We start from the raw sequence: 16444 nt of genomic DNA, 5'->3' as shown, positions 1-16444 counted from the left end.
TTAAATGCTTGAAAAGATTGTACTGTTTCATGTGTTTTGTTTGACATTGGGACTGCTTTAAACTTTGACACACCCCATTTATTACTAATTTACATTAGTACATACATGTATTTAAATTTTAGACACAGTTTGAAATCCTGGTGTATTGTTTCTCAAAGTCTCAGGCTTTCAAACATTCCTACTTTTCCTACTTTTTCTTAGTTTCTCTTTACCTTGCTCCTACTTTTCCTACTTTTTCTTGGAATTCCCACTTTCTCCTACTTTTTGTCCCACGACTCCGAAAGTTGAAATTTCACTGAATATTTTTCATCTGTTACACACTGTCATATATATGTAAATCACACAATGAAGGGCTTGGGCGCAGAAGTACTGCAACTGTACTTCCAAGAGCTTAATTGTAGTTAAGGATGGAGCACAAGTCTTGTGAGTACAAAACAAGCCAAATGAGGCTTAAAATGATGTGGACATGGCTGAGTTTCAACAAAAACTACCCCAGAAGCCCGCAAAAGTCCTATTTTTTCCCCCTGATTTTGTCCTCCAACATGTCCAAAGTCCTACTTTTGTCAAGTTTTTTTTTTTTATTTTGATCCTGCTTTTCTCTTACTTGTCTTTTTCACCTGTGTCTGCTTGAAATTCATATTTTGATTAAATTATTTGTTATTGATTGATCTGTACAAAAACTATCTACGGTCCAATTTGACAATGTTTAGGAGAAGATTTGTTGTGCCTATGTAATGTTGTAGCAACAGCCGTGCGGATTTGCACCAGATCCGCTGTTTGTTTAGTCATTGTGCCTGTGCATACATGTACTTATAATTCCCCTTTGCAATACAGAACAAATAGTGAATGCTTGACCCACATAATAGTCTGGTAAGCTGTACACTGTGTTGTGTAAGGTTCTTTTCATCACTTCTTAGTCTGTGTCAATAGATCAAGGCCCTGTGCAGGATTGTTCGTTGCAGAACTGTCTATTCTTACTCCTATGATTCATGTTAATAGAACATGTACATGTAGTATATTACTACAGTTTGAAGTGCATGTTACATGTAATCAATACATCTTCATGTATATCATGTGCAGTCACAACAATATCATTATCAGTGCTATGCATGGTACAGTAAATATATGTACATGTAGTTCCCTTGCATCAACATTACAGAAGATACTAAAGTACATGTATTACTGAAGGGTTTAGCCAATGAAAAAACAAATTGGGAATCTAGTTCGTGTACATGTTTATGTTGAATTGTTTGTAAATACTCAATGTATATTGTTGATGTACCCTAACATGGCGCGGCCCCCAACGTGGCGCACTTCGATGTTTCTCCTGTAGCGCCTACTTAGAGCAAATGTTTTCTGAAATTTCACAGAAAGTGAAATTTCATCAAGTTCTAAACACTCCTGTTCATAAATCGCGAGTTTATTTACCCGTAACAAAGTTAAAAGAAAAAGTTATTTTGGCGTTATTTTCTGATTTTATTTTCAAGTGCAAAGTGAACCCTTTGAAAATACCCCGAAAAATAAGAAAATAATTTTCTGACAAACATCTGGCTGGGTATGTAAGTAGAGATAATAATTATTTATCAGAATTTATCAAGTTTACAGAAATTCTTAAATATTAATTTGGAATTTTCCAAGATTTATTCAAGTGCGCCACGTTAGGGAACACCCCGCCAATTTGTGCCCAATTTCCGGACGCCACCGTTTTTGAGTTCCGGATTAAATTTTATGAAACCGAAATTGTTCACAGAGGTTAAATAGCAAGCATTAATAAGGTAAAAGTACCAGTATTTTACTGCATGAATTTGAGGTTTGGCAACAAAGAGGTTTGGCAACACTACACGAGGAAAGTCGGGTAAGCTTCGAAGTGCGCCACGTTACGAAACACGACTATACATGTGTAATGCTAGAAGCATGATTGTGCAATGCATATGTACCTGTATGACAACATACAGAAAATGTATGTCACGTAACATTCTGCATAGTAAAGCACCATACATGTACATGTGTGCATTTTCTTTTATTGCACAGGAACAGGACTTTGCCATTAACAAATATTGGCATCATTGACATGTCTATTAATGCATTTTTGTATTTTTGATTCCCTCCAAAAGTTCTTTAGACAGTATTCATCTTCTCTTCACAAGATTACATAATTTGAAAGTGTAATATATATGTATACATTTGTGTATAAATTTATAAATTGTGGTATTGGGACAGAACAAAATTCGTGTTCAAATTACTTATAATTGTAGACATGCAGAAGTCTTCAAAAGAATTTATGGAAAGGCCAAATCTAGTTCATATGCATCAAATTGTTGTGCCGTCCATCTCACTTCACATTTTGAAAGTGATGTAGAAAACAGTAAATCTAATATTTTGCAACTCAACGAAATATGAAGATATCTGTAAATTTGTAGCAAAATTTTCATCATTCCGTCATAATTTACATCATTCCGTCCAAGGTGTATATGTATACATGTATACTTCTCATATATTTTTGAAGTATTTGGGTTAAGAAATGCGTTTTATTACTACATTGTACATATGTAAAATATTTGTATAAAGTATACGTAAAGTTATTTTCATGTTTAGTAGCAATTGCATCTGCCTTTTTTAAGACTTATTTCAGTATTGTGAATTTGTGCCTTCATGAATGTTCAGTCAAATATTCCTGGGCTGCCTGCCCAAAAAGCAGTGGGCTTGTTCAATTAGTACAATTTGGAACCTCTCACAAAAAAATATATTTGAAAGAGATGTTTGAGTAAAGCTTGAAAATTGTCTTATTGATCAACATGGTTGCCATTAATATGAAGTAGGAAAAATTGAGTTGATCGGGGGGGGGGGGGGGGGGACTTTACCAAAAAAACATTTATTTTTAGTGCGGGGGGGGGGGGGGTTCACGTTGGATTTCGTTTTTTCATAAATTCTCTGGACCAAGCAGGGCTATTTTTGTGAATATATTTCCTTGGTGAAAATTAAAAACCTTCCAAATATTCATCTGATATGAGTGTATCTGTATGCTGTCATTTGATTGTAATCTCCTGGAATTTAATTTTGTCGTTGTTTAAAGATGATGTTTGCCCAGACATTGACAACATAATGTTTTAAAATGGCCTCTCCTAGCCCTACAAACAGAGCTTTAATTGGCTCTGTTTTGAAATTTGTCTTATCTCTGTCGCCATCACAATAGCAACAGAGCTGTGATAAGACAAATTGCAAAAGAGAGCCAACTACAGCCCTGTTTGTAGGGCTAGGCCTTACTCTTTTTTTTTCAAGTTTCACTGTGATATTGTTTTCTATTTGCAATTGTTCTAGCCAGTGGCGTAGCCTGGAATTTTTCAGTGGGGGGGGGGGGGGGGGGGGGGGGGGGGGGCTGGGGGGGGGGGCTGGAACATTTCATGGCGGGGGCATCATGTAGATCAATGATAATTTTTTTAGAAACTCAAAATCTCAGTGGGGGGCGACTGGGGGGGGGGGGGGCAACAAGGTTTCATGGGGGGGCTGTCGCCCCAAAACCCCCACGCCCCCCGTGGCTACGCCACTGGTTCTAGCAAAACAAACGTTAGTAATTTTGAATGAGACATCGGGGGGCGGGGGGACATAAAAGCAACCAAAATGAACCCTTTGAACCATTTTTTTTTAAAGAGGTTGGAAGACAATAATAATAGAAAAAACGATCATCAAAATAAAACATAACAAATGGGATCTCCGTGAGGGAAAAATGACTTTTGTTGAAAAGCATGGGGAAAGCAACTTTAAAATCGAAGCCAACACTGTCTCCCCCCCCCCCGTCAGCATTTAGCCCCACCCTTAAATAGTCACACAAAAAAGACAGAACCCTCAACATGCGTAGAGCATGCCCTTTGTTATTCATTACAAGAGGCAAGGAACTTGTCTGTCATGCACGAGTACCAGTTGAGCAGTGTAGAATTAAGAGGATGGAATGTGTGTACCAGCGAATTAAATTCCTGGCGGAGAGCATGTCAAAATCGACGAAGTTTTAGAATTTTTGTATCCGCGGAGGCGCAGACTACAGTCGATTGCTGAAAAAAAAACCGATTATGGAAGACGACAATGCTACGAACGATGCTATTAAGGTAACAGGCTCATGTTTTGGAGGATAACGGCGCCAGCGGTTACGGTTCATGGGTTGTTTACATTGACAACGCATTTGTAAACGATTTATGCATGGTCAACTCGCCCCCTGACCAACTCGCCCCTAACCAAGTCGCCTCCTGGCATATAATTTTCCCTGGGATTACGTGTGAAAGTATTGAAGTTAGTATTTCTTCTTCTTTTTCAAAAACAATGAGTTTCATTCTTTTACTTTTTTAGTTTAAAAATAAATAGCGATTTCAATTTCGAAATATTTATTTTACCGTGAACCAGTCTCACATTTATTCTGTTCTTGGGAGATCGTATAGCGCCCTCATGAATGTGTTTGTAACAAGCATGACTAGGCCTTCACTATATTAAATTGCCAATTTAATTCAAACGAATGCCAATGCGTGGCCTAATGAGTAATGGACGGAGCGCCTGATGTAGCTCACAAGCGCCCTGCTCTATTTTGAAACCCATCTACGACTATCTCGTTGTTTTTAAACTTTTTTATTTGTCCAAAAAAGTAAGAATTGTCTTCTTTTATTGTTCCAAACCGAATACTATGTACATTTAACAACTTCATTTTCTTTTTTTGATTCATTGTTCTGGATAATTTTTTTTAAAGGGATATAAAGTCCGAAATGGCATTAAGTCTGATTTACATCTCGTGAATAAGCCCCTTTGGAGTCTTACTTGCACAAATCACGGTGGGATCTTGTCAACGGGTCAAGGTTCAACAAAGATAAACAACTTGCATTGTCACCAGTTACGCGTGTACTTGTATGCAAAAAACGAACAATTGTGCAGCGATTTTTTTGCATTTTTTTTTGATATTTTTCCCCTCATCTAAATGGAAAAAGATGTCTGTATCGTTCCTTAGATGAGACAAAGCATTGGAAAGTATACACGTTGAAGGATTTTTTGAGAAATTTTATTTTTCTTAAAATTAATGTGGCCTGACGTTGCGAACTTAGCAAGTTCTTCTTCAGAGGCTAAAACAGAAATGACAGAGATACATACATTAACATGGGGGTGCACACAAACAAAATTTTATTTTTTTTATTTATTATTTATTTACATGTTGAGGTTTGCAGCCGTATTTGTCTCATACATGTAGAATAATGATATAACAGTATCAAAGACATGATAAATTATAACAAACCTATTTGTGTAATTTGTATGGATTTTCATGATTGTGTTTTTTGAATGATAATTCTTGTCAGCAGGCAGCCAGCAATCCAAGTCTTGATGAGATCAAACAGCCCGTAAAAGCTCAGCCTAAACCCAGACCCAAGAAAGGTATTATAGTCAAATTTCATAAAGTTAAAGGCACATACGATCATTTGCAGTTATCCCAAAAGTAACCTTCCAAATTATAGTTAAAAAGCTTACTTGGATCATACTATGATCCAAGTAAGCTTTTTAACTATAATTGATCCAAGTAAGATCCTAGTATGATCCAAGTAAGCTTTTTAACTATAATTGAGTAAGATCCTAGTGTGATCCAAGTAAGCTTTTTAACTATAATTGATCCAAGTAAGATCCTAGTGTGATCCAAGTAAGCTTTTTAACTATAATTGATCCAAGTAAGATCCTAGTGTGATCCAAGTAAGCTTTTTAACTATAATTGATCCAAGTAAGATCCTAGTGTGATCCAAGTAAGCTTTTTAACTATAATTGATCCAAGTAAGATCCTAGTATGATCCAAGTAAGCTTTTTAACTATAATTGATCCAAGAAAGATCCTAGTATGATCCAAGTAAGCTTTTTAACTATAATTTTTAACTATAATTTTATTTTTAACTATAACACGGAAAGTGTTTCAAAGTGAAAAACAGAGCCATGAAATCAAGCACTTTGTTTCGGTGACTGTGCAGTCAATAGGGGCCATTTAGGGGGGGTGTGTTTGCGCTCAGCAATTTCTCCTCTATAATCTTTAAATTTGTCGATCTTGGAAGATTAACAGTCTTTGGTAGCAAGCATGGCAAACAGGGTATCAAAATGTAGCTATAAACACAATTCCCCAAGGATGTGTATGAATGACAGTGCAAATGATCTATTCTTTATACACTGTTGTAACTTTTATCCTTGCTTTCCCTCATGGCGGAATCCTGTAGCCCCAGAGCTGCCAATCTTTGAAAGACGTAACTGGCTTATTCACCTTCACTATGTGAGAAAGGAATATGAGGCGTGTAAGGTACGTTGGTTGATTGTTTTTTTTTCTTGGTTGGTTATCTACATTTAAAGGGAATATACAGCATTTGCAAACATCGAAAAACAAAACTATCAAATTTTTACAAAATACATTACTAGGATGTTGGTAAATTGACAGTCTAAAACATCCTGTAAAATTATGGCACCTGGTGTGAAGTCATTTCCAAGAAAAATGGTATTTTTTTATAAATTTCCAACGGTGGTCGGCCGACCACCGTTGGAAAAACCTAACTATTCTTCAACTACTGCTCCAAATTTACCATTTTTTTTTCAGTCCAAATTTTGATTGCTATTGGTTATGTTCATGAACGGGTGCAGGCCAGCTAGACTGGTTTCCTTACCTTACAATTTTCCAGCATCTATAAATTGATCCATTTCATCTTCAATGGAGTCAGGGAACCGGAAAAATTGAACATTTTTGTTTTTCTTGGTTTTTCCAGCATTTTCGAACACAAAACTTCAAACATGTCAGTGTAACAAAATTTGATTTACTATACTAACCCCTCAAATAGTTCATTTCTGAAAATTACAGCAAAAGCCAATGATGTACATTCCCTTTAATACACATGATGAACAATTCTATATTTGATGAACATTTCCATATTTCTTGTTTATTTAATTAATGATACATTATTAACCTTCATTTATAAATACCTGAGACAGTTCACCAAATCAGTCGAGAGCCCATCACGTGGGTGGTTTTAAACAGCCAGTAAAACACTGCTGCATTCTGCGCCACATCATGCAGTATGCGCCGCTCGTGCGCCAATTTCCATATAAAGAGATTTTTAGTGGTTGCGTGCAAGGCACATACCATCAACATAGCCAGAGTGGTGTTTCATAAAACTTGAAATAAATTGATGAACAAAATCATTGGAAATTTGTGAAGTTTTGAATTTTTGACCGAAAGGTATTGACCGAAAGGTATGTCTAAAACCAGCTGGATGTGGATAATGATCTTTGGCCTAGCAACAAAGCTCCAAAATATTCACACTTAATACCACAGAACGTGTTTAATTGGGATGTAACTATTGAAATATATGTGCACTTCTCACATGCCACACTGCACATTTCAGACGTACATTGTAAACATCAATAAGTGCATGCATGTCAGGCCTTTGTTGGCCATTTATCGTGGCTTTGATTGGGGCAGGCCTGATTGGATCAGTCATTGCCTTAATTGTGCCTGTAATCTGCCTTGAACTTGAGACATTTCGCCGTCCGCATTTTCGACTTGCAGATGTTGATTAAGGAGCAGGTGGCTGAGACCAGCGGCATGTGTGAGTACCCGCTGTACGTCCAGGCGCTGATCCTGCGCCAGATGGGACGCATACAGGAATCTCTGGAATGCTTCCAGACGTGTGCACTCATCAATGCCCAGAACTCAGACAATCTCAAGCAGGTTGCGAGATCACTGTAAGTATTCATTGTAACGTTGTGCAATCAGTTGACTAGGCCCAAACGGATCTGAAACATTCTACAGTGTAGTCGGAAACCTAATTCTAAAATTTATTGAATGAATTGAAGTTTGGTTTGAATTCTACCGATTAAATCACCAACACCGAAGAACTTAACATGAGATTTCACCTTAATTCCACCAGAGTGATTAGTCACGGTTGAGAGATCTTGAAAATTCTCTTTCAAAAAGATGTGGTATGTTCACAAAGACGAACATACTTGGTAAAAATAATGTTAAGACAAATGTTCCAAAAAGATGAATTGTAAAGAAGCTGTTCGTGGACAGTTGTTGTTGTTGTTATGTCTTGCTTGGATTTAAAAAGAATTAGCATAGATCGGTTTGGATACCCAGAACTTTAGAAATGTTCTCATCTTATTTCCAGGCACATTTTTGTAAAAAACTACTAAATGTAAATGCATGTAGCAACCGACGGAAACTTCAGTGAAAATGAATAATTGATTTATTTGACTGACTTAACACTGCCTGCATCTGTACGCAAAAATAATATCGCCATTTCATAAATTGAAACTCTTTGGATAAGAGAATGATTATTCCTTTATTTTTTTTTTTAGTAACTGGCCTATTATCAGTCAGGTTGGTGCAGTGGTTACTTTCCTTGCCTATCACCGCTATGGCCTGGGTTCGATTCCTGCCCGGACCTCATGTGGATTGGGTTTTCAGGATATTCTTCTGGGCTTTTCCTCCCTCCTCTTCAACTGTAATTTCTTCTCATTGTCTTCTCTCTATAGGTTTCTTCAGGCTTGTGAGCTACAGTGCCTAGGGCGCTTTTGAGGAATCTTTGATTTTATTTCCGGAAAGATATCAAATCAAATCCAGTAAGACTACTACTGATGTATCGACTTCAAACTCTGAAGTCTACTTGGTTAATTTTTTTTGCCAGGTTTCTCCTTGGAAGACACAAGGCGGCCATTGATGTATATTCAGAAGCTGCTCGGATGAGCAGTCGTGATTGGGAGATTAGCCACAACCAAGGCGTCTGCTACATGTACCTCAAAGAGTACATGAAGGTAAACCTATAGGCAATTCCACGGTTACTCCCGTTACATTTTCGTAATGTGAGTAACCGATTTTGTGTGTCTTGTTTATCATACATAACACATTTTTCTGGATGTCATCTTTGGTGCTTAGGTAGGTCTAGGTCTACTCTATCTACCATGGGGATAACAGTTATTAAACCTTTTCAGTAAGGTAAATACAGCCCAAGGAAACTCAAAAGTACATCAAATATGTAACGTGAGTAACCGTGGAATTGCCCCTATGTACAGCCTGTCTCAAAAAAATGGTACAATCAGAAAAAAAATTGGTTAAATATGAAATTTCAAAATAAGTCATTCTTACTTGACATAATATTTAAGAACAAAGACTGGGCTTTCCAATAGTGTTTGTTTGATCTTGCTTTTGTCAATTCAGAGATATAATCAATTTAGTGCGATACACCAAAATCGATTTTGTGCCACTTTTATGCATGGGCAGAGTTGTTTCGAGTACTGTGCCATGCTGTCTTGAAGCTCACAAAAGATTGCAACTTGGCAAAAGAAACAAACTCAATTTTTGTGTTCCGCAGTAAACTGGAGTTATCTCTGGATTGACAAAAGCAAATGAGATGAAACAAAAAGTATTGGAAAGCCTGGTCTTTTTTCTTTAATGTGATGCTCAAAACGACTCACTTATGTTTAGATTTAATTTTGAAAAAAAAAAATGTTTTCGATTGTACCATTTTTCCCACACACGTTATTTTTGGGACATTTCCTTTAATACACATGGACATTGTTATATGCGTATTTGGGAAGAGATAAGATTTCGCCTTTTTGTGTGTGCATTTTTGACAGGCCAAAGAGATGTTGAAGCAAGCTATTCAGTTCAACCGCCACGACTTGTCCTATGTCATGCTGGCTAAGATCTATCTGATGGAAGGCGATATCCACATGGCCATTGATGTCTACAAGCGAGCTATAGAGTAAGGAAATATCCATCTAATCATGCAGACTGAGACCCTTTTCTTAACTGTGCGTTATTCGTAGCCTTGTTGCCTAGTCTGGTTCCGCGCTGAATATCGTTGTGATGTTGCATTCAGGGGGCGGGGAATCAGACCTAATGAAATGTTGGACTTTACTTCCCTTTAAAAAAAAATCCTCTGGAGCCACGAACTACAAATGGCCACAAGGCTAGGGCTATTGGGCAGTTTTTCTTATTGCCCTTTCTACCATGCAAATTAAACAAATTCATTGACAAAATCTTGACTGATCAAACAGAACCAGACTAGGCAACGGAACAAGACTAGGCAACAAGGCTACGAATAATGCACAGTTAAGAAAAGGGTCTCAGTCTGCACGATCAAATTATTGTGTAGGGAGATTTGTAATATTTTGTTTTTCCCTCAGCGACATATGTTATAAGCGCTGTAGACAGTGTTTTCCGTGAGACTACAAGGAAATATTCACCAACTTACTCGGGTGGGACTTGAACCCACGACCTCCTGCTTGCTAGAGCAGATGTCTTACCACTCCACCACCGAGCTTGCCAGGATCTTCTGGCAACTTTTGAATCTGATATAGCAGTGGGTACCACATGCAATTCTAGAAGATGGAATTTGGCATCCAGGAGATCTAAATACACAACATTTGGAATTACTGATTGTGGTACTTGCTTCTATGGGCTCCGTGCGCGAACAAAGAGGGCGCCCTTTTACCTAACAACGACGTCCCATGGGCGGGACATTTAGCTGGTTGAAACCCACTGTTCCTTGTGTGTGCCGCACGTACACCAGGGGATTTGTACTATGTACACGCAGTGGTACGGCCGCGCGTCGCGGCAAAATTGCAGTCAGGCAAGATGGCGTCGGTCGGTCACCCCCAACTGTACTTCCTTTGCCGGTGAGGGGGTACTTGTGAACGGAGCGGATAAGATAAGAACTGTTGATTGCAGTGATGTGAGACACGGTATTTGTTTTAGCCTTGATGGAGGCATTGTCAAGGTTGCCACGCCTTCTTGTTTAATACCAGGTTTCAAGCTTCTAGGTTATTTCAAACACTACAGAAAATTGTCTTTCTTTAATTGTGTGTCCGTGTTATTTCCAGGTTTTCTCCTGAGAATCCTGAGCTGTTGACTACACTTGGCTTGTTGTATCTTCAGGTAACTACTTTGTTATTCATCCTGTTTGTTTACAAAGCTATGTGCTTTTGTTTATGGTGTAAATCGAGGACACACGTGTAGCATCATCGGTGAATCGAGGACAGGAACCAAATCAAGGACGACCTCGATTAGAAAACGTGAACAAAACCAATGAGAGCTGTTGCAAAAAAGTTATTAAGTACAAACAAAGGAAAAGGGAAGAGGAACAAAAGAAAATCCTTGATTTACACCATAAACAGACGTGCTTGGGTGAGCTTGTCTTACATACGCAGTGTGGACTTCCGAACAAAACACGTTCACATAATGTAGGTAGCACCGACGTTGTGTGGACTTGCCCACGTCCACACAGTGTTTCCCCATTTCTGGAAAACAGGTTTAGAGGCATTTTTGGGTTAGGTTTATCTGTAGCAGAATGAAGAGAAACACTAAAGGGAATCATAGAAAAAAAATTGGGTTGAAAGAGTTTTCACAGTTTGAGAAAAATGAGTTTTTCCACTGGTGTTCCTTAACTACACGAAAAGAAAGGAAAGTCCACACTACTTATGTGAAACAAGTCGGTGTGTGTGTGTGTGTGTGTGTGAAGTCTTAAGAAGTCAGTCACACACATCTGATATAAGATATTGAACAGAAGTTGTGTATGGGTTCCGTGTATCATAGCTGGTCAATTCCATCGTCAGATTTTACAAATTTTACAAATCTTCATTAACAAAAAACATTAGTATGTTGTTTTTAATATGGCAAAGCCATGAATGAGTGCGCGCAAGCATTGATATGACGCACATGCACGTGCGGTTGCTAGTATTCGTCAGTTCAGTGCGTGACATTGCGTAGTTGCAATCGGCTGGATGAGAACATGTCTCGGATGCTGATTTCGGGCGCAGTTCAAAACATGACTTGGCAACTTTTGAATTGAAATCGAGATCGTAGAATATTGTTTTCTTGGAACACACAGCATTCACTGAGCTAAAACTTCATCAGGTTTATGTTTAGCACCCTTCTTAAGATATTGAGCAGTTTTGTTGCTTCAAACAAAAACAAATGCAAAAATGATATTCTCTACCTTTAAGTTCCGAATAAATGGGGAACAATTCTACAATGAAGACCTCAGAAATTACAAAGTAAGAAATCTTTCATGGGATGTCTTTTCTACTTTTGCTAATGAGAACTTCGACTTTTTTCTTTACCTTTAACCTTCACAGATGAACCAAAACCAGCGAGCCTTTGAGCACCTTGGTAACGCTTTGACCTATGACCCGAGCAATGTCAAGGTCAGTTGTTGGCTTCTAATGCCTTTTCTTCACATATTGCAAATGTTGTATTTTCCCTTAATATCTCTTATTTTATAAACAAGAGTCTGAACTGCCAGCACACTACTTTAGACAAAGCCAGCCAGTCCATAGCAGGTTACTGTCCTGCTGGTAACTATTTATACTTTTGGGTGGAGAGAGGCAAGTTGGGGTGGAGTGGCTTGCCCAGGGACACAACATATGGTCAGCAGCAGGATTTGAACCCTCACCCTCTGAGCATGAGTCACAAACCTAATCACTAGGCCATAGTCGCCTGTTTTTAACATGTAGGATCTAACTTGTATCTGCCAAACTTTACCGTCTTTATTTTCTGCTATGTCTTGATCAGGCTATTCTAGCTGCCGGCAGTATGATGCAGCAACACAATGACTACGACGTGGCTCTCACTAAGTACCGCATTGCGGCTGCAGCTGTCCCAGAGAGCGCCCCCCTCTGGAATAACATCGGCATGTGCTTCTTTGGCAGAAAGAAATATGTCGCTGTAAGTATTTGCTCCCCCTGGAACAATATCGGCATGTGCTTCTTTGGCAGGAAGAAATATGTCGCTGTAAGTATTTGCTCCCCCTGGAACAATATCGGCATGTGCTTCTTTGGCAGGAAGAAATATGTCGCTGTAAGTATTTGCTCAAAGAAGCAGGGGGTCTACATTTTAGTGACAAGTTCGATTTAGGACCATTGTATGATTTGTGGTTGAACTGTGATCGGAACGTCGAGTTTATACCTCTGTTTCTTTCAGAACCATGCTCTTAGTTGAGAAATAATTCCCACATGGTGTTTTCGCAAACCTTTCACTCATTTTCCTGCAAAGTCTGATTTTAAATTTCAACAAATTTGATGAAAATGGCACCGCGACATCTGCATTGCGAGGGCAATTTTAATCTTTTAACAGTCGCACAGATTGTATGGTAGACGCCCGTATTGGACATGAAGTGTATTGTGCGAATATACATGTTGCATCTCTGCTTGTGTAAGCTTTTTCATTGCTACTTCCCATAGTAGGGAAAGTAACTTAACACTTGACATCGTTTTTTTTTGGTCGTAGGCCATAAGCTGCCTGAAGAGGGCCGGCTACCTTGCGTCCTTTGACTGGCGTATCTTGTACAACTTGGGACTGGTCCATCTCACCATGCAGCAGTACGCGTCTGCGTTCCACTTCCTCAGTGCGGCCATCAATCTCAAACCAAAGATGGGACAGCTCTTCATGCTTCTTGCAGGTCAGTTTGGACAAGAAGCCTAAATCAATCTGGTAACCATAAAGGACTGTGTACACAAGTCCTCCTCCCCCAAGATGAGAGAGGATTCAGTAGGCTCTTTGGAACACATTGCTGTCATTCTCCTGGCTCTCATGCCAATGACAGTACTGTATATCTGTTAAGTCCTCACAAGTCCACCTCAAGTCATTGAGTCTTAAAGAGTATTATTTTATCATAGATATAGAATAAAAAAGACTAGATCGGCAGTGCGCACAGACGCGCGTTCTGCCATTGGCGGCGCCATTTTTCAGCGCGTGGGGCAAAAGTTGCGTTACGCACACCTTTATTTCCGTAGGTTTGTATGAAAGGGATATTTTTATACCCGTAAAAGTAATATTTTTGACCTGAAGTAGTTATTTCCCTAACAAAATTCAAAATGGGCTAGCAAGCTTCATGTTCATTTCGAATTTTGGTCCATTTTGTTCTTCGTGCTTATTCTCCGTTTTAAAATGCTGGTGCGCGTTGCTACAAAAAAAACCTGCATCCAGTTGTTGAAGTGCTATTTGCCTCAGAATTAAAACAGAGTACATAAAGCTTCCATCAACTTACAGAATGATGATTATTTTGAACTTTTTTTTCTCGTAGTTGTTGCGTTGTCCTTAAATTTAAATCCACGGCAGTCTTTAAAGGAAAACACCTAGAACATTTGTTTTTCTCCATTGTCCCTCCTGAGTCCTGAGGACATGACTTACGCCGTTATCAGATACATTTTTGTACTGTTGGATACCGGGGGATGCCCCCCCCCCCACCCCAGCTCTTCACCCATAAAATAGAACAAATAAATTTTGGATGTGTAATGTTTTCATTGTATATTTCTCATTTGTGTTGTTTCTTTAGTTGCCTTGACACATCTAGACGACACAGACAACGCCAAGCAGGCATATGAACAGGCTCTGCAACTTGATTCGTAAGTAACTTGAGATTTCGTTTAAAAGATGCTCTTTAACCTCTTAAAATTCATGAGTATATATATTCAAAAATGTATTAGTTTTGTATGGCTAACAGGCTGCTAGCCATAAAACAATAGCTCATTCTTTGTTTTTAAATGAAAGGGGGACATGAAAACCTATATCAAGTACAGTGGCTTGGCCGTATAATTCTGAATCTATACTTCAAAACCAGTTGTTCGATCTTTGCAGGATACCGAGTAATTGTTTTAGGATAATATAACGAATAATGTAAAACTTTGTCCTGAGGCATGTCGCTGTTCCTACAGTTATAGAAAGCCATGTCTGAAATACATGTAGTTTAAATTGTAAAATGAAAAAATATTGTGTTTACATTTTTTTCATTTCTGTTGTCTCCATTCGTAGGAAAGATGTCAGTATCCTTCTGAACTTCTCCCTATTTTTGTACAACCTTGGCGATCGTAAAACGGCTACAAAACACTTCATCGCTTTTGAGCAGAGCATGCAGAAACTGAAGGACACAGGAGCTGCCGATCTGGATGCTGAGGTAATGTTGCTGTGGGTGGTTTGATCTGATTGTAAATTGTTGACAACCAACGATGAAGGTTTCAGTAAGTGTGATCACGGACTATTGGCAGTGGTTGATTTGAGACGCAATATGAGCTAATCGGCTCGGTGCACAAGTACCCCTTCAACGGCCAGAAAAGAAGAGTTGGGGGACATTTAAAATAATTTGGAATATTTGTATTGCTTAACAGTTGTTTAGTGAGTCATGTTACCTTTGTCTCACAGCTGATGGACACAGCCGGCAAACTCGGCCCGGCTTTGCAAGTCGGAGAGAGCCTGGTGTGGAAAGACAAGGCCAACCAGCCATCAACGTCGCCCTCTGCACCCCTACCAGCCCCACCGCCTTACACGGATACATCAACCGAGGCCCTGGCGAATGCCCCTACACCTCCGACCCACGACCCGGCGGCATCGGAACAAAACAGCAACACGAGGAGTGACAGGGTGGCGGTACCATCTCAGTGAGCGAGTCCGCAAATTGAGGGTTCATTTAAGCATCATGTTAAGTGAAACGTTAGTTCAAGTCATATTTGAGTTTTGACCTGGTTTGTTAACATCATATGCACAGCAAGTATTATTAAATAGTACCAATATTGCATGTAGAGCACTTTAACAGAGACATTTTGCAGTACCACTTGAGGAAAGTTGGGTCAAAATGCACCCGGGATGCCGGAAAAATGTCACAATACGCCACGTTAGGGAACTCCTCTGAAAGCACATCAGTGCATTATTTTACTGTTATGCCCTCACATTGTGCTTAGATTTTTAAATGTATATTTATAGATCTCTCTCAAATGATGTCACTTCCTACAGATTGTCACAGTGCATCGGCATTTTGGATGTCAAATTTTCGTGACGCGCATCGGCTGCACTGTATTTGGAAAAAACACATGCGCATATGTAGAACATTTTTCACACTGCGCGTAGTTGCACCTGATGGCGTTAAATACACTATACAAGAGAGGGCGCTTTTGAACCACTTTCGAGAGCCCCATTTTTTCTTCATATATCATCTCAATGAAGCCAAGGTCAGTCATTGCAAAAATGATGATGATAAGACATGGGACTGAGAAACATTTCCGACTTTGTTAGAAAACTAAGAAAATTTCCTTGACTCTCCATAGACTTGCACAACCTTTGAAGTGGTGTTAGGTTGCAACATTTCTTTCAAGTCATGTTATAACAAAATACATGTAATAAGTTTGCTTTGATTATGTGTATTTCCAGATACCATTGCAGTGTGTATATTTTCAGGGTATTGTGCAATGACTGGATTTCAGCCCACATTTGTGGGAATAGTTCAGTTGTGTTTTGTTTGATGTTTCATTTATGATATAACTTCTTGAAAACAAATTCCTCACTATGAATGTACATATAAAGTCAAATAATGTGAATAAAATTTAGTGGAAATCTGAAAATGTGTCATTTAAGTATTATTTTGCCCAGCTGATTGTTATGGAGTTTTTAGTTTTGTTGGGGG

The 16444-nt window shown here is 38.8% G+C and overlaps 1 protein-coding gene across 2 annotated transcripts; it reads left to right on the top strand.

The window, feature by feature from the left end:
• The first annotated feature begins 3927 nt into the window (after positions 1-3927).
• Positions 3928-16382, top strand: LOC119739403 (Bardet-Biedl syndrome 4 protein-like). 2 transcript variants are annotated; one of them, XM_038214345.1, is made up of 13 exons: positions 3928-4100; positions 5331-5403; positions 6221-6300; positions 7558-7733; positions 8678-8804; positions 9627-9754; positions 10875-10929; positions 12129-12197; positions 12565-12717; positions 13279-13450; positions 14327-14396; positions 14803-14944; positions 15190-16382. In XM_038214345.1, exons 1-13 carry the CDS (start codon positions 4065-4067, stop codon positions 15427-15429), a joined length of 1521 nt encoding a protein of 506 aa, XP_038070273.1. In that variant the 5' UTR covers positions 3928-4064; the 3' UTR covers positions 15430-16382. The 2 variants fall into 2 exon arrangements, with proteins under 2 accessions (XP_038070273.1, XP_038070272.1); XM_038214344.1 differs by having other exon boundaries at positions 5328-5403.
• The last annotated feature ends 62 nt before the right edge of the window (positions 16383-16444 follow it).

This window comes from Patiria miniata, unplaced genomic scaffold (assembly GCF_015706575.1).
Source record: "Patiria miniata isolate m_02_andy unplaced genomic scaffold, ASM1570657v1 HiC_scaffold_30, whole genome shotgun sequence".
In the NCBI taxonomy this organism is placed as follows: domain Eukaryota; kingdom Metazoa; phylum Echinodermata; class Asteroidea; order Valvatida; family Asterinidae; genus Patiria; species Patiria miniata.
Note: the sequence above shows the minus strand (reverse complement) of the source record. Positions and strands in the feature narration are given on the sequence as shown.

Coding starts and splice junctions, on each gene's coding strand:
- LOC119739403 (XM_038214344.1), top strand. CDS start 4,065: ATGGAAGACGACAATGCTACGAACGATGCTATTAAG. Junction 4,101..5,327: donor CTACGAACGATGCTATTAAG/GTAACAGGCTCA, acceptor AATTCTTGTCAG/CAGGCAGCCAGCAATCCAAG. Junction 6,301..7,557: donor AGGAATATGAGGCGTGTAAG/GTACGTTGGTTG, acceptor TTCGACTTGCAG/ATGTTGATTAAGGAGCAGGT.